General features: G+C 43.4%; 2 protein-coding genes across 3 annotated transcripts; one reads left to right on the forward strand and one right to left on the reverse strand.

The window, feature by feature from the left end:
• Positions 1–2: 2 nt before the first annotated feature.
• Positions 3–6,817, forward strand: p4htmb (prolyl 4-hydroxylase, transmembrane b). Of its 2 annotated transcripts, XM_023835946.2 has the most exons (10): positions 3–220; positions 901–1,056; positions 1,225–1,306; positions 2,090–2,280; positions 2,471–2,567; positions 2,704–2,866; positions 3,482–3,667; positions 3,854–3,944; positions 4,050–4,173; positions 4,650–6,817. In XM_023835946.2, the coding sequence occupies exons 1-10, from the start codon at positions 71–73 to the stop codon at positions 4,859–4,861; spliced, it is 1,452 nt and encodes a 483-aa protein (XP_023691714.1). In that variant the 5' UTR covers positions 3–70; the 3' UTR covers positions 4,862–6,817. The 2 variants fall into 2 exon arrangements, with proteins under 2 accessions (XP_023691714.1, XP_023691713.1); XM_023835945.2 differs by having other exon boundaries at positions 85–1,056.
• Positions 6,818–11,037: 4,220 nt separating this feature from the next.
• On the reverse strand, positions 11,038–20,382 carry slc26a6l1 (solute carrier family 26 member 6, like 1). The gene is made up of 19 exons (XM_023835917.2): positions 19,947–20,382; positions 19,691–19,830; positions 19,433–19,543; positions 19,105–19,280; positions 18,650–18,814; positions 18,311–18,463; positions 17,606–17,688; positions 17,191–17,338; positions 15,987–16,100; positions 15,489–15,566; positions 15,306–15,401; positions 14,731–14,837; positions 14,373–14,442; positions 13,972–14,064; positions 13,528–13,638; positions 12,633–13,046; positions 12,095–12,149; positions 11,690–11,835; positions 11,038–11,314 (listed from the first exon to the last, which is right to left on the reverse strand). Exons 1-19 carry the CDS (start codon positions 20,081–20,083, stop codon positions 11,288–11,290), a joined length of 2,424 nt encoding a protein of 807 aa, XP_023691685.2. The 5' UTR covers positions 20,084–20,382; the 3' UTR covers positions 11,038–11,287.
• Positions 20,383–20,769: the final 387 nt, after the last annotated feature.

The following is a 20,769-nucleotide window of genomic DNA, read 5'->3' on the forward strand; positions in this document are numbered from 1 at the left end:
AGCAACTCTTTTACTATGTGTGAGATGTAGATGACTCTAGTTTCCTCTTGGACAGTATCTATGGTCTGAGATGCCGCAGTTGTCAGGGCGATGGCGTCTCATCACCCTGAGTTCGTATGCTGCAGCAAGATGTACGGTTAACCACATACAGTCGGCTACTAGGACGGTCCTAATACTGCGACGTCGATCATCGGAGGAATATGTCAGAAATAAACTGAAGATGAGTTTGTCTTACCGCTAGAGGACTTCGACACTGGATGTATGCAGTACCCCGAAAGCTCTTAATTGCAACGTAAACAAGATCTTGACTAATCCGCGTTTTTGGCCGTGCCGAGCTAAAGCTGTTTATTCGCGCAGCCGGTGGTTTCTACGGTTTCTGGACAGGGATATACATTAGCAAAAATGCAGACAAAATACTTGAGCGTCTACCTGCCATATGTGACATAATGTCCGTGTTGTCATATTTTGAGCCAAGTTGTCACACGCAGTAATTTGTACTGCGACCACCCAGTTAACATTATTTATTAATTATCGCCAACTACCTAAATGTGCGCATACCTGGCTTAGTATTGAATTAATTTAGCTAAATCATCTTTATACCGCCGAATACAATATAGAGCTCGACGGAAGCTGGGGACCTGGTCACTGATGACTTTATATTATGTTACTTGAATTAGAAGTTTACGCACACTTTGCATAAAAAAAAACCATTTTTGTTTAAAAATGAAGATGGAGCCACAGAAAAGTGTGACGGAGGAGCTCGCACGTCCGACTTTGCCACCGATAAGCAGGGAGAGAGTTCCGCTACAGAAGAGCAATGTGTGCTCCCGGTCTTATTTCATGGTAGTGATGGTGTTTTTTCACGTTTACATCATTAATGTAATTGCTCTGCTGTTGTACGTGCACTACAACAACGGCGCCGTGGAACCGGGCGCTGTTGGCGGAGAGCCCACAGCCAGGGACAGCCACCGCCACCCACCACCCGACTTTCATCTTCATGATCCCGATTCGAGATCAGAGCGGACTATGTACCTTCCGCGCATCGAGGGGATCCGGGTAAGGCCTGGTGCCCATTACATATTGCGTTTCCCGGCATGCCTTTTCCCAGTAATTAAAATTTTAGGAAGTAGAGGCATGGTGGATTTAATCTGTATCTTTGTAGTTGCTCGCAATTTATTTCATTTTCCGTAAAAACTGAACCACTTCCTTGATGGAAACACACAGGTAGGACACGTCCAGAAAGTGTCGCTGGTGCCGAACAAGGTCCATGAGATGCGGACGCTGAGTCTGAAGCCCTTATTGTTCGGTAAGGTCTGTCGCCGTATATGTGCGCTTTTTAACAGCATGCAAGCCCTAGCTGACGTTCCGCAGGGCGCATGCGCGCCTCGCCTGGAGCCCGAAGGAGGACATGGCCAATGAGGGCGGTGCTGGGAAGGTGCAGGAGAATGAGCTCAAGGTCACAGGATGTGGGGGTCAGGAGAAGCCAAATCTTCTACTCCTGGGGTTCCCAAGGAAGGCATTGTCGAAGAAATAGAAGAATATAAAAGTGACACATATTTGTTATTGTACCATGACTTTGTAATCCTAGGGAAAATGAGATTAAATAGATTAAAAAGTACACCAAGTACTGCAGAGCACTTTTAAGAATGACTTTGTGCTCTTAAATATGTGTTTCTTTGTTTGGACAGAGGGTATGCCATTCTTTCAATGTCTATGGAATATTAAATAAGTTCCTCCTAATATTTCCCCAAGCTTAGCTATTTTAAAAGGATTAACTCTTCATAAGATCTGCCATTTTGCTTGTACCCCCCCCCCCCCAGAACAAAACAGTGTGATCTGAATAGCTGTAACTTGGCACTGCTATGGCCTCCAAGTTAAAAAGCAGTTTTACATTCTGCAGAGATAATGCTTCAAACAGGAATGCATGTTTAGAAATGTTTTTTCAGTCCATAAAGCATAATCCTGTAGATAGACACTATTGTAACTCTTGCTGATAGTAGAATTTGTACGTTATTGAACTGGCATTTGTACCTTTCTTCAAACTTCACCTACCGCTAGAATGTAAATGTATATCTCTGTGTACCTTTAGAGATTCCAGGATTCCTGAGCGAGGAGGAGTGCCACCTTGTAGTGCAGCTGGCTCAGCTGAAGGGTCTGACGGAGAGCCAGGTGATGGTGCCCGAGGGTCAGGAGGACATAGCCGAGCAGTTGAACCTTTCCTCTGAGGAGATCTTTAATCTGCTGGACCTGAACCAGGATGGACGTCTGCAACTGCAGGAGGTGGGCGGAGATGGGAAGGCGTAGGAGGTGCAGACTGTGCGTGGTGTGAAGCCTGGCTTTTTGAGGCACTGAGGTGTGTGAGGCACTGTGGGTGGCTGCTGTCCAGCATGAGCTGTGGTTTGCCAGGGGGAATGCAAAGGAAGCACGTTCCTGTTACCCTAATTGCCCCCCCCCCCCCCCCCCCCGCCAGATTCTGACCCACTCCCGTGTGCATGACGGGATCTGGCTGACACCAGAGAACCTCCGGGAGATCTATGCTGGACTGAAAGCCGACCCAGATGGTGATGGTAGGAATCCATTATTTGATCCTATTCGAGACTGGAATCTATTGCAAACTGGTCACGAGTCCCCCCCCCCCCCATTATTAATTTTCAATCCCAAATGGCACAGTATCTTACCCCGGATTCTCTGTGCGAAATCCAGGCCTGCTGAGCTTGGAGGAGTTCCAGAGGCTGAGCACCAACGCCTTCCAGCGCTTTCTTCAGCAGCGCGGAGTTCAGCGCAGCCAGCTGGTGCGCAACAGCAGGCACACGTGGCTGTACCAGGGCGAGGGGGCGCATCACGTGTTACGGGAGCTCAGGAAGAGGTCAGGAGTCCCTCTCGTCTCGTCTGCTTTGTTTAGCTCTGCTAATCCCTTTACATTCCCTTTTAGAAAAATGAACCCCACACCTGTGAACAATGCCTTCCCATATACAGCACTGTGCAAAGTCTTAGGCAGCCAAAGATAATGATGTTTAAATGTTGATGTAAAACTATACTATTATGCCTGTGAAAGTGTGTTAGCTCAGCCATTTGAATACTTCTGCTAAAATCATCCCGGTATTTGCAGCAACCATCTAATATACCCATATCGTTTTTCCAATCAAAATCGCGTTGGGAAGCCATCTAGCCATCCAACAAGATATCTGGTACTTTATGATAACAGAAGAAATTCCTACTAGTTTTTATCGTGTTATCTAAATTTTCACATAGTGTAATGCTAAATTGTGTTCAATGTGCTCAGTAAAAGTGCATTTACTACCCAGATAAATAGTTATAGACATTTCTTTTGACTGCCTTTTTGCACAGTACTGTACATACAGTACATGACCTTTAGACAAATTTCTGTGAATAACAGATGCTGTTAAACCAGGGATCATGGGGCTGCTTATCTGTTTTAGTGATGTTTTGATCCCATCACCTGGTGCTTGTTTTACCACAGGGTGACTCGTCTAACCCGCCTGCCCCCCAAGCTGGTCGACCTTAGTGAGCCACTCCAGGTGGTGCGATACGAGCAGGGGGGGCACTACCACGCCCACCACGACAGCGGCCCCGTGTACCCAGAGACGGCCTGCACCCACACCCGCCTGGCGGCCAACTCTTCGGCACCCTTCGAGACCTCCTGCCGGTGAGACTTCGCTTTGTCACCTCACAGTCCTGAGTCCCACTTAAATATAGCCACAGCTCTCTGAGCCTTGAATGGTGTTTGGCACAAGTCTACCCGGCTATTAAAAGTGGAAGATGGGAAGAGTGCTTGTGAGTTTTGCTGCATATTCACGTTCTGCGCGGATGGCATGTGTCATTACTGCTTCAGGTACATCACTGTGCTGTTTTACCTGAACACCGTGGAGGGAGGAGGAGAGACGACATTCCCCGTGGCTGACAACAGGACGTACGAGGAAACAGTGGGTCCCTGCTGTCCTGTGACTGCGTGCTTTCGCTTTCGTTTTTGTGGAGGTTTTACTAATGATTTACTGTGCATTCCCTCACTCATTTCCATATGTCTTCAGGCCCTAATACAGAACGATGTGGACCTTCTGGATACAAGGAGGCATTGTGACAAGGGCAACCTAAGAGTGAAGCCCATCAAAGGCACAGCGGTCCTCTGGTACAATTACCTGTCTGACGGCAAAGGTAAAAGCAACCGATCCGTCTGCTTCCATATTCATCAGGTAGAGTAGAGGTGCGCTACCATCGGTACTGGTTCTTGGCCAACATTCCCCAGGCCGTGGAATACTAGGGACAGAGATGTCTCCCATCCTGTATATTATGGAATCACCCCATCCTGAAAAATGCTGTCTCTCGTATCAAGATTTCTCCCACATTTCCATACACACTGCGTACCCCCACTTGCCAAATTTTAGCGCATCCTGAGCCACTTCTTTTACCTGTAAAATTTTTGTACTACAAACATCAAAAGGTTGACACCCCCTACATTGGAGTCCTGTATTTTAGGGTTGGGGATCTGTAAGGCGTTCATTGATGTTTACCACTGTGAGCCATCACTTTCGTGAGAAGAGTATGGCAGTGAGTGTTTTGGTCTGCTGGATAGATTTTTCTAGCTGTACTTTGAGCGTTCACTGATACTGAGTTCTGGCTGTGGCCCACAGGCTGGGTGGGAGAGCTGGACGAGTACTCGTTGCACGGTGGCTGCGTGGTGACCCGTGGAATGAAGTGGGTGGCAAACAACTGGATTAATATTGACCCGAACTATGAGCGCCAGGCACGCTACCAACAGCTGGTGTCACAGACAGTCAGTTCTGGAAATCCTGATGCCGATCCGGATCCGGAACATCACAGTGACCTCCATCAGGATTTGTAGCCTTCGCCTCGAGCTCAGACAACCGTGATCCCTGATCCTGTTATCTTCCTGTACATGACGGAGCCCCAATCTCACCTTTGGCTTCACCACATCCTGGCTGCAGCATCACATCCAGTAAACGTGTGTCGTCTAAGCGCTTGTCCTGCTCAAATCCTACACAGTTAATTGTTTGATTTTTCTACTATATGAGGTCTTTCTTACCAAAGGCACTTTGTTGTATCTCTTCTTTCCATCACCTTGTCGGGCTTGGTGGGTATTTGAAGCAGGGGTTTCAGTGATACCTCGGATGGATGTCTGTCTCCTAGGTCTGTTTATGGGTGACCTCTGGAAACAAGCAGGTAGCAAATAGAACGAGGATGCAGGCTTCTAATGTAATATGTCTCCCTCCCACATGATCACCTGCATGTTTCTCCTCTGTAGCCTGAAGCCTGCTTAAAACACAGCCGAAGACCATTACAGTTTTAATACCTTTAGTCATTTTAGATATGTGGATTTAAGGAGGTTTAAACAACGAGCGGTGAATTTTTTAAAACTTTGAAATGGATGCAAGGTATCATGCTGGCTCAGGTGACAGAACTGTTGCCTCATTCCTTCCGGGTGGGAGGGGGGTTTGAATCTCACATGTGCTCAGTGTGTGTGGAGTTTGCATGTGCTGCCCATGTTATGCGCGTTTTCCTCCTGCAGTGTGTGTGCCCTGTGATGGACTGGCATCCTGGTCAGGGGGCGAACGCCGGTCTTATGCTCTGTGCTGCCTGGGATTGGCTCCAGGTTACCCTGATCAGACTAAGTGCTTGTAAGATGGATAACTGATTACCTGTTTGTACCTTTTTGGCAGATGCCATTTCTGGCTTATTTCAGATGACATCTTGCCATAAGGTGTAAACCCCAGCACAGGCACATCTGGTGTTGGAGTTTCACATGTTTTGTTTGTGTTTTTTTTAACAAGATGCTCAGTTAATACAGGTGACTATAAGCTCCAGGTACTCAGTGATTCACTTTTCTGAGAAAAACAGGTAGTTGTTTAAAAGATTAGCTGGAACAAAAACTGACCACTTTCTGGTTTGGGACCAGAGCTGGTTGCCACTGGTTTAGGGAAATCTGCACAGTGCAGACTGTGTCACCATTGGTGCAGGACTTGACTGAGTGTAGTATTTTACCTGTGTCTCCATTTCCCCTCTCTTGGAAAGACCTGGTAGGTAGACAGAAGATTCAGGGATATCTAGCTTTGAGTTTATGCAACTGTAAATAAAATGTTGTCCTTATCTGTGTTTATTTCTGCTTTTTCCTCAAGGGACTTGACATTACAAAAAAAAAACCAAATCTGGGTTTACATGTGCACTTTTTCCAGAGTTCAAATAAGGAACATGACAACACACTGTCATTTAGACATATTTGTCAATGTTTAATTTAATTAGATGTTTGCTTTTGTTTCTTTTCTGCCAAAGACATTACCAATAGTTTGCTTATACTGATGTGATTTTGCTACAGTTGCTTTTGGCATAGATTTTATGTCAGAAGTGTTCACCTATGTAGCGGTCTGATGCTTTGAATCCTAACATCAAGCCATACTGTGTACCAAACTGTAAAGCATGTTCTCTCTGCTGCTCACATTTTGCATTTTGGTTTGCTTATTTATTTTATTTATTTATTTATTTATTTATTCTATTTTGTGTTGTTTTAATGTTGTCACTTGCATTTTGTGTCTGCCAGTCTGTGTTAATATGCAATGAGAAATTTTTATTTATGCACTTATTTTCACATTTACTTTATTTATGCTGGTTTGCAAATTGCACAAATTAACTTCTTTTTACTGTAAATATGTGGACCTTTGAAGCTGGAATAAAATACTGATGAAAATAAGTCTTGAGAAGGTCAGTGATGATATGTTTTCCTGTTGAATGATGTTATATGATACCTAACCAAAACTACAAATGAAAAATAAAAAATTCAAATTTTTATATTATGTATATATTTAAATGTGTGTGTGTGTGTGTGTGTGTGTGTATATATATATATATATATATATATATATATATATATATATATATATATATATATATATATACAGTATATACACACACATACACGCACAATCACACATGATACACACATGATGTATGATGATATGTAAAGTATAAATATATTAACGTGTATTAGGGCAAGAGTAATGAGACGACAAAAGGTGTAGAATAATTTGAGATATGAATGTATGATGTGCAAATACAGGCAGATTGTACAGTATTTGTAGAAGAGGAGGATGAGGAGCCAATGCTGTTTTTGGTGTAGGTGACTGACTGTGAACTTTACAGCCCAGGGTATGAAGCTCTTCCTAAGTCTTTCCATTCTCTATTCGAGGCATCTGAGACATCTTTCGAACCTCAGCCACTCAAATAGGGTGTAGAAAGGAGCCTTTTATCATCCTAACTGCCCTGGCAGTGCCCTTATTTTTACACAGTGGGTATAGAAAATAATCACCCCTGTCCAAAAAATCACTCTTTTTTTTTTTTTGTTTTTTGTCACTTTACAACCTGAAATGAAAACGAAACAGAACTGAATTTGTCCAGCTTTGTTTACTGAATTTCATTGGTAATATCCAAGTGAAAGAAAAAATAGCAACAGTTCTGAAAAATAATTTTTAAAGGGACTACCCCCCCCCCCCCCCCCCCCAGGAGATACAAAAAGATTTCAAAGTCCCCATCTATCCCTAGGAGCACAGTTAAGCCCTACCTGGATCAGGCCATCCCTCCAAACTGGATGGCAGACCGAGGAGGAAACAGGTGAGAGAGGCTGCTGAGACGCCAATGGCAACTGTGGAGTTACAGGACTTTATGGCAAAGAGTGGTCATGTGACAAGAATATCAAAAGTGCTCCCCAAATCTGGCTTCTGTGGGCGGGTTTCAAGAAAAATAGTCACTCCTCAAGAAATGCTGTGTTCCATTTAACTCGGAGGTTGGAAGTTGGAGCTGGGAATGACGTCACACCCAAGTTAACCACATTTCAGTATAGCAAGTCTGAAAGCCATTTAGTAATACCAGAGACCTGTTTCAAAAAGCAGGACTTCTTGCTTAGCCGGATAACTTGTCGGATTTAATTAACCCCAGTTTAAATGGCCGTTGAGTTTTGTTCCCTTACATTTAGCCCAGAATACCTTAAATCTGACAAGTAAGGTTCTATACCCACCTTGTACTGACACTTCTGGGCAAGTACCTTACTAAAAGGCATAACACACTTTTTATAAAATGAGAATTGACTACACATCCACACTGATTATTATACTACCAGTCCACAATCAAATCCTGACATAGCTATTCTTTTGGGAAACCTCCCAGCTGAATTCTCAGCTAGGTTATTGCTTTTCTTAATTCAGATTAAAAACAGCTCAAGTGAGCCAAATCAAGCACCGTAATTGATTCATATGAGATCAATCAGCCGTTGGTTGAATAAATGTTACAATGCAAATGTCATATTTACAAGGTCATAACAAAGTTATTCACCCATCCATCCATCCATCCATCCATTTTCTGAAACCACTTACCCTGTTCAGGGTCACAGGGGGTCCTGAGCCTATCCCAGAGGTTATGGGCACAAGGCAAGGAACAACCCAGGATGGGGCACAAACCCATTGCAGTGGTGTTTTTAACCAAACCTTATATTTTGTGTATTTAAATTAATTTTACTTTATTTTTATAGTGTAATGCATGTCGTTTTAACAATGTAATTCATTGTGCCTGAAGATTTTTTTAAATTAATGTAATCACACAGACAACTGAAATCAATGAACAGTGATATTAATATCATGTGCAGATAAGTATCATAATATGTAAAGTATTAAAGTACTCCAAGAGAAAATTGAATTAAAGCAATAATCCAATCATATTTCAACCTGAACTCTTTGTTTAATGTCTTTTACTTACAGTAATTCTCTAGAATATAATAATGTTTCACAAGGTCAGTGTCATAAATCCTGAGACAACATCACATAGTGTTCACAAATTTTCAAAAGAGTAATTTATAGTTCTGTATGACTGGTTAAAAAAATAACAATTAAGAGCAACTCTGCATATAGCTTTGAGGAAAATATACCACAGAATACTTGAAATTAGCATTTATTTATAGATAATAATGCTGTAAAATAATAATAAAGCACACACAATAAATATTAAGTAACAACAAAATAAAGACTTGACAATTTTTGTCTTTTGATTGCAATCACAGATTTTTCGAAAATAGATTTTCCACTTGTGGGGACTGAAAAAATGGTCTTCACAATATCAAAATAAGTTTTTCTTAATCACATAGTGGGCACCATTGGTCCCCACAATGTAATATACTGTATTCATAACCCTCACACATATGTTTGCATTCATATCTTTGTGGGGACTCTTTCTATGGAAAAAAACCCTAATCTCAACTATGATAACCTTAACCCCTACCCAGCCCTAAACTTAACCATAAGTAACCAAACATAATACAAGGCTTTTGATATTTTTAGTTTTCTTGACTGCAGTCACAGAATTTTATAAAATTGAGGTTTATATTGTGGGGACCTGAAAAATAGAGCTTCTCCAAGTCAGCAGTGGTTGGCAAGTGGAAGATGGGCAATTTTGGACAACGGCAGAGCTCATTGACCATGAATGTTGGAAATGTTGGAGAACGCCACAGCTAATTAGCTGTGAATTTTGGAAACCTGTTGAAGCGGACGGCTGGAGACACATAGATGATCGGCTTCCAGGTGGCGCCACAGAGACAGTGTTGCATGACGCTTTTACTACAGATGTTTTTAATTCAGATGTATGCAGAAATCTATAAAATCCTTCAGTACTGAACCTTATTTACGTGCTTCTGTAGCTTATAATTTGATGAATGTATGCATTATCCTGGTTGTCTGCAGTGACGGTTCTATACCATTTCAAATGGGGGGGCGGGGGGGGGGGGGCAGACTGGAGACAGTTTTTATGTTGGGGGGCCAGATGCTTTTGTCCTCCAAGTATAACACTAGACTGCTACCGTGGGTGGTCCGGGTGGTCATGTCACTTCAGTTGGTGAAAAGTGACGTTAACGACAAGAAAATATAAACAAGCTTGTGGAAGCAAGACAGTCTAAAGAAGAAATCAGAATGGGTTACATATTTCTGAAAACTGTAATATGTGGCTGCAAAGCATTGCATAAATAGCTTATTGTTTGTCAAAATTGTTTAGCTGGACAAGTTTTTAGTTGGCAGAGATTACAGTACACAGCAGCAGTCTGTTGTGTGTCATAAGCTTCCTTAAATTGCCACAATATCACCACACCACCGACGTCTTTTTAACTGCTTTATCCACAATATCTCTCTTTTAAAAAGACGGCGTGGCTTCTGACACCGACATTGAAGTTTCCACTGGGGGATGCTTTTCTCTCACTTGATTCATCTGTTTTGCCAGAACAGTAGAATGTGAGCTGATCCGCTAACTTGATAAACCTTGCTGTTTGTTTGGTGTACATAGGTTGTCCATTCTCAGAATACTGCGATTGGCAGAAAGCCCGGTTATTTTAGTCACTGCTGACATAAATCCACCACTCACATTCTTCCTAGCCTTTCTGAATTCTCTATGGATTATTACTGCGTGGATTTCTCGTGGACTGAATTTTATTATACTCATTAATTTCGAGTTTTGCTGGATTGGGTCAATCTTTATTGGATGGCTTGGCTATCGGTTTATCGGCCAGGTCCATGTTTAAGAGAAACAGGAAAGACTTTAACCAGGCTATGTGGATTTTATTTAATTCATGCCAATTGTTTAAGGACTAGATGGAGATTCATGGATTAGGGGATTGTTATGCATTAAGAAAAAAAAAAGTAATCAACATGTGATTGAGTGGCCTATACAGAGTTTATAGAGCTCCTCATGGTAAAGCAAACATGTTTGGCACAGCAGTGGATTCAGACCATGATTCTGCTTGCTAAAGCTCCCAGACAGTATAAAAAAAAGTGTTCTCAGGTTTTATTAAACAGTACAGCGGAGTCATAACAGCCCAAAATGTAACACATGCGGTGGTGAAGCAGGTGAGGAGTCCACTGCATGCATACTGTAAGGGTCAAGATCACAGCTAAACGAGTGTAAATGGCACAGCTGACAGAAGTTGGATCACTTGGTTATTATGTAGATTATGGTAGTTATTTTGTGCGTGTTTAGATAATCCAACCAATATTTTAACAATTTAAAATAATTTAAAATATAAAAATAATATCTTTGCCCAACACAGAGATATATAGAGTATATTTAAAGCCATATTTGGAGGAAGGACCTGCCATACTCCAGTTCTTGAAAGTTAAACTACCAAATATCTACTTTGGTAGATAGGAAGAAGAAGGGCTTTTCCCTGTATTGAGACGGAATGACAGAACTGAAGAAACTCATATGCTGCTGTAATAGCCTCTTCAGTCAGTCACATTTTGGTACTGCATGATGTATCCTGTAAAGAAAAAACACATTACTTCATGGACTCTTCATGCAACAGTCATGCCAAGCTCAACGCTCTTCATTTCTCTCTTTTTAACTATTCCTCACTATTTTCCCCCTACCCATGCCCTGATTTGTATGCCTGTGTCAGATAAATTGTACACTCCTTGCATGCAGATCCATTTTCTAAGCAAATAGCAGTAACGTACTTCAGGAACACGAGATCTTTTCCCACAGTGTGATTTTCAAAACAGCTGCCTGTGACTGTCTCTCTCTTGCTGCTGAAATGTTTTCTTTAACAGATGTCGGCTTACAAATTATATACCTCATCCATAATTCTATTCATATGACTACAGAAGTTTTTTATAGCAGCACATGTACAACATACCAGGATACAATCGTAGCTGGATGCTGCAGATGCTCCGCGTTTTCGAAGGCAGTACAGCACGGCATCATGGACTGTGGCAAAGAGGTGGCTCTTGGTGATGGAATCATAGAAGAAGTCCCCGGTCTCCAGCTGCTCCACCACAGTGGCTGCAGTTAGGTATATTTAGAGAGCCAGTACACAATAAAGGACACAGTTAGCACGTGAAGCCAAGCCCAGCTACATGCTACAGGGCTGCAAACAGCTCAGTTAGATGTCACTGGGCTGCAAACAGCTCAGTTAGCTACACCATGGTACAACTCCACTACTGAGACAACACAATAAATCACTTAGTTATGCCCAGTCAGACACTCTCAGTGGGGTTATCAACATTCAAAGATAGATAGGTGGCTTAGAAAAATCACTTACCCTGACAACCAGCCATATACACATCCACATCAATCTCTCCAAAGTCCTGGAATATCTAAGTACAGAAAAAAATAATATTAAATACTTCAATTTTTTTATTGGCTTTTCAATTTTTAGACGCATATTAACATATCACAAAATACCCACTCTTCTAATTGACTTTGGTCTGCCCTGACCTTACATTTACTTAGTAGACAGCTAAAGCTGGGTCAGATAATTCTTGTAACAACTGGGGATTAAGGACCTTATTCAGGGGCCCAGTGATGAAATACAAACATGAGATTTGAACCAGCAACCTTCTAATCACAGACACAGCAGCTAACCCACAGAGCCACACACAGCAAGGCTGCACCCATGGAGTCAACACTGAAGAGAACCAAGACCATAATTATAATATACATTGTGGAGGACATTGAGAGCACATCTGAATATTGGGGGGGGGGGGTATGTCCCCCATAATTTATACTATAATTACAGCCTTGACACCACCCCATTTCCCTTTTGCCAGGTCCTATTTAAACCCTGTCCTCTTACTTACATTTTTCATGGTCTTAATGGCCACCGTGTCTATGAAGTTGGCAGTGGAAAGGTCCAGGATGATGGAATGGATGTCCCAAGTCCACTTCCCTAGTGATCCCAGAGAGATCTGCTCAAGATCCCTGCTTAGAGTGTCATCACAGCTGGAGGCCAAGGTAGTGGTGTCCCCATCCAGCTCGGAGACAGATCCCAACATTCCCAGTTCTGGGTCCCCGCCCTTCAGGTACTCCCAGCTGCCGTGCTCTCTTTGCAGTTCGGGGATGACGAACACGGTGCCGTTCTCTCGCATGGTGAAGTCTTGCTCCTGCTCCTCCCTTGTCAAACCATCCTGCCTGTCATCCTCTCTCCAGTGGACCACCTCCTCTTCAACGGAAAACACCACTGTGTTGCCTTCTGCAGCTTTCATGGCTGCTTTCTGGAAAAATACAACCGGCCTTGTATTTGTGTGCATGAAAGCGCGTGTGGTGCTGTGGTGTGATTATTATGTACAGTCACATGCATTTTATTTATGTAGCTAATGCTTTTATCCAAAGTGACATACGCAGTGAGAAAGCAGGGTCAGACTATCCCTGGAACAACTGAAGAGCAAGTTTCCAAAACTCACTGCACAGGATTTGTTTTCAAGAAAATTTTTATGCACTATGGAAATTTCATTTTATATGAGGACTGAGGGTTGGTTCTCGGGAAGCCTGATTATAGTTTATCGGTGGTCCCACGTCAATAACAGCAAAAGATGAACTGAGTGAGTTTTGGAAATGTGCTCTTTGTTGGGGCTAAGGGCCTTGCTCAAGGACCCGGCATGCTAATCTGCTTACCTGCACGCCATCCCCAAAAAGCATACTCCTGTGAGGAGATGAACACACTTGTCTATAAAGTTACTCCGGCTGCATGCACACCTGTCTCTTGGCCTCCCTCTTGGCCCGCCTCTCCGCTCTCTTTTCCCTTCGTCTCTGTTTCGCCTCCTGCCTCCTCTTGTACGTGATCATTTTGCTGATATTGATCCCGCTCTGTTCAGCCACAAGTCAGGCAGCAGTTACCATACGATTCACATAAACCCCTCTTTACGTAACTCTTCCATTCAAGGAAACTTGCAACGTGTGTGTTATATTTTTACAGATTATTTTTATAGATTTACATGATCCTTTTTTAAAATGCTTTCCTTAGATTTTTAAACTGGCACATAAATGAAACAGAATAAACACACAATATAACAGCACTCGTTCAGACCACTAATAACTAACCAAACACAAAAATTCAATATCCCAAATCCCTAACTCCATGCATCTCCCACCTAACATGTTCCTTTTGACAGGTGGATGTGCAACAACAGGAGACCATACCTTTTCTTTGAGGGCCTCCAAGTACAGGTCAGCATTGGCAAAGTACACTGTGGCAGACGACCTGAAGATAGTGACACCGGGAATCTCCTGTGCCTGTCCGGGAATGTACAGAGTGTCATGGAGCACTGATCTCGCACAATGTGCCAGTCTCATGCATTATGAGAAAGACCTCGGTATGTATATTGATGCTTCCATGTCCCACTCTTGCCAGTGTGGGGAAGCAATATTAAAGGCCAATAGGATATTAGGTTACATCTCTAGGTGTGTGGAGTTTAAGTCAAGGGAGGTGATGCTACGATTATATAATTCCTTGGTAAGACCACACCTAGAATATTGTGTGCAGCTTTGGTCACCAGACCTTATTCTTATTACTCACACCTCCTACACACCAACTATCTCACCTCCTTGTATTTTTCCATGTCCAAGTAGATCTCGGTTCCTGGAATCTGGCCCAGGACAGAGTACTTTGGACTAAAATAGGGAAAAGCAAGCAATTAAATATGGTCTAGTCAGATCCACCATCTCGGGAGGACAGCTGGGAATATTGTCCCAGGACTGGGCCTAGGAGAAGGCCCTGGTGGGTGGAGTTATGCATCATGGGAACCTGGTTGAAGTAATTTTGTCCTTGGCCTGGGAATTATGTACAGCAGGCCTTGGTCTACTAACTGTGCATAAGAAACGAAGAACCAGTCCTATATGAAACAGGGAACAAGGTAGCCTAGACAGACAGCAAGAGATAAATGATGGAAGGAGTCTCACAGCTGGGTCCTGAAGATGACCGTCAACAGGGCAAACATGATGGAAGCTGCAAGACCCATGTCCAGGTGGAACAGCAAGGTGAACATCCAGGTGACCAGCCATACCAGCTGTGGAGAGAAGGAAACGTGCACAGGGCGTGGGGGAGGTGCAGGGAGGTGGACCAGCAGAAGGACAGCCACAGTGCAGGTCAGATTTGCATTTATACATTTGCACTTCTGTACATCAGAGAAAAATCAATACTGATTATGTTGCCAGGTTCTTATTTATGGTATGAGTTTTTGTACAGAACACATTTAGGAAATTATGCTTTATTTGCCATTTGTACAAGATCAGGAGAAAGTGTGGGGTCAGAGCATATGGGTAATCATTCATCCAGTGCCCCTGGAGAATTTTTCAGGTGGTTACGGATGAACACTCAAGGGCTCAAAGAAGATGTGGCTACGCTGCTGAGCATGGGTTCTGAACTGGCAACCTGCCAATCACAGAGGCATAACCCACTGAGCCACACACAGCCCCAAATTTATTTGTGTGGCAGTTTGCATGTTTTTCTGTTTATGTATGTGTCTGTCCCTTACCAAATCGACCTTGCTGGTCTTCCACAGTGTGATGATGTCATAGAACTGCTTGAACATGCCCTTCAGGTTGACTAGCACAATAGCCGAGAGAACCGCCTGGGGAACGAAGCACACAGACTTATCAAGCTATAGCTCAGATCATCGGATGTGGATCTAGTAAGAGAAGAGACAAAATGGACGTGCCTTGGGCAGCTCTTGAAACAGGGGCCCCAGCTTCAGTATAGCGATCAGCACTATCAAAGCAGAAACTACCCCAGCAATCTGACAACACAAGCAAGATTCATTAGACCAGCAAAAAACACACAATATATTCCACTTAATGTAGGTTGATTATTGTCTTTGTGTAGTTTTAAGGGATTCAAGATCCAAGAGATTTGAAAGGCAGTTTATTGTCATACACACAGTAAACAATCAGTTACACTATGCAATGAAAATCTAGCTTTGCATGCCCTGTCGGCCACCAGTAAACACAAATTGAACACAAACACGAATTAAGATGCTTCAGCAAGTAAACAGTATGATCTGCTTTCTCTTGTGAAAAAACTGAATGATGAATTACTCATTGAAAGAATCAGTGCAGTGACTGAAATCATTTCATTCACTTAAAAGATTCTTTCAAAAAGAATGACTCATTCATGAACAGCACGAGTCTAGTGGCCGCAGGTGTGTGTGCCCATTCACCTGTGTCTTTCCCCCTGTGGTCAGCTGAACGAGGCTCCGGGACATGGAGCAGCCGACAGAGTAGCAGTGGAAAAAGCCCCCCGTTATGTTGCTGAGGCCCAGAGCTACAAGCTCCTGCATAGGAGGGATGAGAGGGTGATCACCAGCAAAAGCAAAAGATGAGACAATAAGGAAGGGGCCACTGTGTTTCAAAGAGCTCTGTTGCGGTGTACAGTTAGCCTGCGGATGCTACAGTACGGTAGTTGTCAGTTATAGGAGTTGGGTGTTTTTGTGGGGAGAGCAGGTGCTTGCAGACCGACAGCGTTTCGTGGAGAATATTCCACCAAGGAGGGGCTGATTAATTTCCAAAAATACACTACAAACCCAGACATTTGCATATTCTGATTGCATTTTTTTTTTAATGGAAATGGTTAAACTCATTGAATCTGTCCAATTGATTCACCGCCAGCATCCCTACCACCACTGCCCCTAGATGACAAATTTTGCCAGTTTCTGCACAATGTAAACCCGTCTGCAGTCATCAGAAGGTTGGGAATCCCTAAATTAGAGAAGTCATATACTGCTCTGTAAAAAATTAAGAGACCACTCTATATTTTTTTTAAATCTGCCTTTTTAAATCTTGGTAAAATCCTGTGACCGAAGGCTGCACTGTGAGACAGGCTGCTTCCAGGCTCAAAGTTTCTAAGACAGCAGTACACAAGAACAAGGGTGAAGCAGGAGACACTGGCAATATTCAAAAACCAGCCAGATAGAGGGCAGAAGAAACTTTCTAATGGCAGAGATGACCATCAACTTATCCAGCAGTGCCTCATAAATCAGAGGATGACCTTCCAAGGGAATGGGAAAAATTAAGTGGTGTGAAGTGCACTGCTAGCATAATTCAAAACAGGCTTATAGAAGCAGGACTGAAGACCTTTAAAGCAAGGAAGCAGCCCTTCATCAATGAGAAGCAGGGAAGAACCAGGATAGAGATGGCAAAAATGTATGTGTTACACAGGTGTATAACCATAAACTGATAAATGAGTGGAAATGAAAATTTTGCTGTGATCTCTTCATTTTTTTCAGAGCTGTAGGTCAAGTACTGGTGTTAGATTGCAGGACAATGACATAAGTGGAAACAATAAAAAGCAGACAATGTGAAACCGAGGGCCTGTGCACCATCAAGAGCATGCCCACGCTTTGAGTGTGCCAGCGAGATGCAGACCTGGTTGGTGTCCACCTTGTACCCGTTCTTGATGGCAAAGGTCTTGCCCAGAGAGACGGAAATGGCATAGCCCACAACGGCCAGTGCAAAAGCATCTCCGATCACCTCATGGAAGAGACTGACCTGCGGTGTGCTGGGAGGGATCAGCCTGTATAAACAAACACCAGCATTAGCCAGAAAGTCATGCTTTTGCGTTAACATGCTAATGGCACCATCCATTAGAAAGATAACAAGCATCTGCATTCTTTTATATAGTGCAAGAATTTCATTTTCTATTTATCCAAAGCCATGCAAATCGTAGTGATGTATTTGAATGCCGTATGTAGATGATGCATGAATATGGTCTCCTTATGGCTCAGGGCTAGAGGGCTCTCATGCATTGCCCACAGTCTCCACCCTAGGCAATCTGACTCACCCACTGGGGATCTCCCCCACTACACCAATTGCGTAGTTCTGGTTCAGGTAGGTATAGCTGGACAGCAGGGTTGCCACGGCAATCTGTTCCACAGGCAACAAATGGAAGGAAATGGCTTAACCATGGAGAGCAATGGCAGGATTGGCTCACAGCTGTGTCTGATAGCCTGATGCAACATTATTAAGGGGCATAGCCACTGTGTGACGCTCTAAGGGTGTGTGAGGGAGACGGGGCGAGTCTGTGTGTGCCAAGCATTAGTGTCTGTTAGTATGTGTCTAAAATTAAGTTCCACATATGTAAAGAAGCTGTATTTGTCATTTCTACAAGCACATTTGCATACTCCATTTTGCTCTCTTTTTTTAAGACACACTCGCATGTAGAGCAAAGCCTGGGGTCCGAGCTCAGGGTCAGGCACTAATCCAGTGCCCCTGGATCATTATTGGGGGCGTTAAGCATCTTGCTCAAATGCCCAATGGTGCTGTGGCTTCTCTATTGAGCTCAGGATTTGAATGCACAGAGGCTGAACCCACTGTGTATACAAATGTCATTTATGTGTGTTTTCATGATGCATGGTGAATGTATACTCAACATTGTCATTAAAACATACAGCAGGAGGTTAAATAACAAAATGAAGACAGAACATCTTTCCCAGCCTTTCATAATTCAAGAATTGACGAAAGCTGCTCCATCAGGCGGCACACTCACGGAGATGAGTTCCACAGGAATCGGAACAGGCAGCTTTTTGGCAAGGGCGGAATTGAGTTCCTTGGCAGAGAAGAGAGTCACCAGGGACACTGAACTGACCACGAGTGTGGGCACATGAATCTGGTGCAGCTGGGAGCAGATGTCCACCAGCACCTGAGGAGAGATGGGTGTGGCCAGAGTGAGAGGAACTTCTGGAAAGAAGGAGAGGGACTAAAGCTAAACAAGAAAATTCCATTGGGTTTCTTGTTGGTACGGGCCAGATTAAGAGTACAAAGGAAAAATGGAAATTAAAAAAAAATTTGAAAGCAAGAAAAAAAAAAGGATTCTGTGAGTACTCACATACACCAGTGACAGAGGTCCATTGAACCGCCTGGGTGACAAACCAAAGATGTATTTCAGCTGTGCCACGACTGCGTGACAGGCAGCAGCTGAGGTGTAACCCCGGACCAGGGGTTCGGACAGATAAGTGCCCACAAAGCCAAACCGGACCAGACCGAGGACAACCTGAGGACAGATGCATGTATCCATGAAGTGTCCATCCCTACAATTATTAATTAACAGAGTGACCTGCAAAGTTTGTTAATGTTATTCACCCCCCAATGCAGACCACATTTATTGGACACTTGGAAGAAAATATATATCAGTGGTCTTTAGCAACTGGATTTATTGAATAATGCTGGAAGGTTCATTCATGCTGATGTTCCAGGAGATCCAGAACAAGGGATCGATGTTGGGGGAGTGTGGAAATGATGAAATTCCAATACAACTCAACCAGTACGACGCTACATGCTAACCTGGATGATCCCTCCCAAGACAGTGGTGGTAGCAGCCACCTTGACCCGGTAGCTGTCCCGGGCTGCTTCGTCCACAATGTTAGTCAGGTTGGTGCCGTTCATTATGAGAAATTTTTGGTCAGGGGCTAATTGTTCCACCACACTGCCCACCATGATACTGAGCACCGCAAACGGTCCTGAGAATAGACACAGGGATATATCTGAACGTCGGTGAAGACTACTCACGAAAACACTGAACATCCATATGTACACACCCATAGCACACCTCAGAACACTGATAGAGAGTTTAAATGTACTTAACTCATGCAAATAGTACTTTGCATCTTACCTATGGAGATATGTCGGGATGTCCCAAAGAAGAAATATATCAGTACGGGGTACAGGCAGGTATAGAGGCCAAAAACAGGGGGTAAGGACGCCAAAAGTGCATAGGCCATGCCTGCAGAGAATACATTAAGTGGACCTCAGTCATTATGTGTGCTCAATCAGGATAAATATCTATAGAGGTCAATGTGCAGCGACAGCTCTCTCTGGTTGTTATGTTTGTTAGCTGTCACTATCTATAATGCTCAGCAGTCAGGCTCACCCTGTGGCAGTTGCATGATTCCCACACTAATACCGGCGATAAGGTCACCCATGCCATAGTCCCAGATGGAATAGCGTGGCAGCCAGTAAAGCACAGGCAGGCAACCCACCACCCTGCGCTTCAGCTGAGGCAGCGAGCACCTGGGAGCAGAGGGAGACACTGGGATATGGAATACAGGGGCAAAGCAGCTACCCATAATCCTTTGAGGCAGCACCACACCTGTTCTGTGCCATACAAACTAATGGCTCCTTCTTACCTGCATGAGTGTTTGAGCCGGTCCACGAGGCAGGGCTTCTTAGATGAGTGCAGCTTCTGGGCGAGTTCCTCCAGGCTTGCCTCGTCCAGTATGTCTCTGTCCACATGGTAATTAGTTCTCCCCCGTTTTGCAGCCATATTGGGCTGTTTGCTTGACTTTACTTTTGCAGGATCTGTCTGTCAGTCAGAGGTACACTGGTCCCGGTAGGTACAGTCAGTCCACAGGTCTGATGCTAATCAGATCTCAAGGAAAGGATATCCCAAGATCCTCAGATTGTATCCAGATACAGTTTTGGGCATGTAACCCCACAGATCAGTGCACAGTCTACTGTCCCTTCACTGTCCAGTAATCTGCTGCATTTATATTCCTCTGGGAGAAATGCACCACCTCTCAGATCCTAATAGTTAACTTACTCTTATGAGCCAAGCACTGATCAAGCAAGTCTAGCATGGACATGACTTAAGGACTTCCTAGCTATATACTACAGAGCTGGAGCACTTTTTAATTGGTTTTGATTTGTTAAGAGGTACCACAAATGCAGAGCCATTTTACCCTGTGACTCTTTTGTATTTGATGCAAAGTCGTAATGTAATTGGTTTGTATAAGACATTCTGAGTCGGCTGTCCACAGAATCCATTGTATTTTCTTTGCTTCACATTTATTTTATCCAAATACGGGGTCCATTTTACCCAAAATATGAGGTGTCATCCCTTCAAGGACATAACAATACTTTCAAACTTTCAAATGTTGATTTCCTACATCAAATGATTCAGAGTTAATGTTCTGTGCAGAATAAATTACTTTGAACTTTAAATGGATATTC

This window comes from Paramormyrops kingsleyae, chromosome 8 (genome assembly GCF_048594095.1).
Source record: "Paramormyrops kingsleyae isolate MSU_618 chromosome 8, PKINGS_0.4, whole genome shotgun sequence".
NCBI lineage: Eukaryota > Metazoa > Chordata > Actinopteri > Osteoglossiformes > Mormyridae > Paramormyrops > Paramormyrops kingsleyae.

Excerpts from the sequence above, each read along its gene's own strand:
- p4htmb (XM_023835945.2), top strand. The coding sequence starts at position 724 with ATGAAGATGGAGCCACAGAAAAGTGTGACGGAGGAGCTCGCACGTCCG. Across the intron at positions 1,057-1,224 it reads CGCGCATCGAGGGGATCCGG|GTAGGACACGTCCAGAAAGT; the intron begins GTAAGGCCTGGT and ends GGAAACACACAG. Across the intron at positions 3,945-4,049 it reads ACAGGACGTACGAGGAAACA|GCCCTAATACAGAACGATGT; the intron begins GTGGGTCCCTGC and ends ATATGTCTTCAG.
- slc26a6l1 (XM_023835917.2), bottom strand. The coding sequence starts at position 20,083 with ATGGCTGCAAAACGGGGGAGAACTAATTACCATGTGGACAGAGACATA. Across the intron at positions 17,339-17,605 it reads GTGGGGGAGATCCCCAGTGG|GCTGATCCCTCCCAGCACAC; the intron begins GTGAGTCAGATT and ends TTGTTTATACAG. Across the intron at positions 14,065-14,372 it reads ACATGGAAAAATACAAGGAG|GCACAGGAGATTCCCGGTGT; the intron begins GTGAGATAGTTG and ends ATTCCCGGACAG.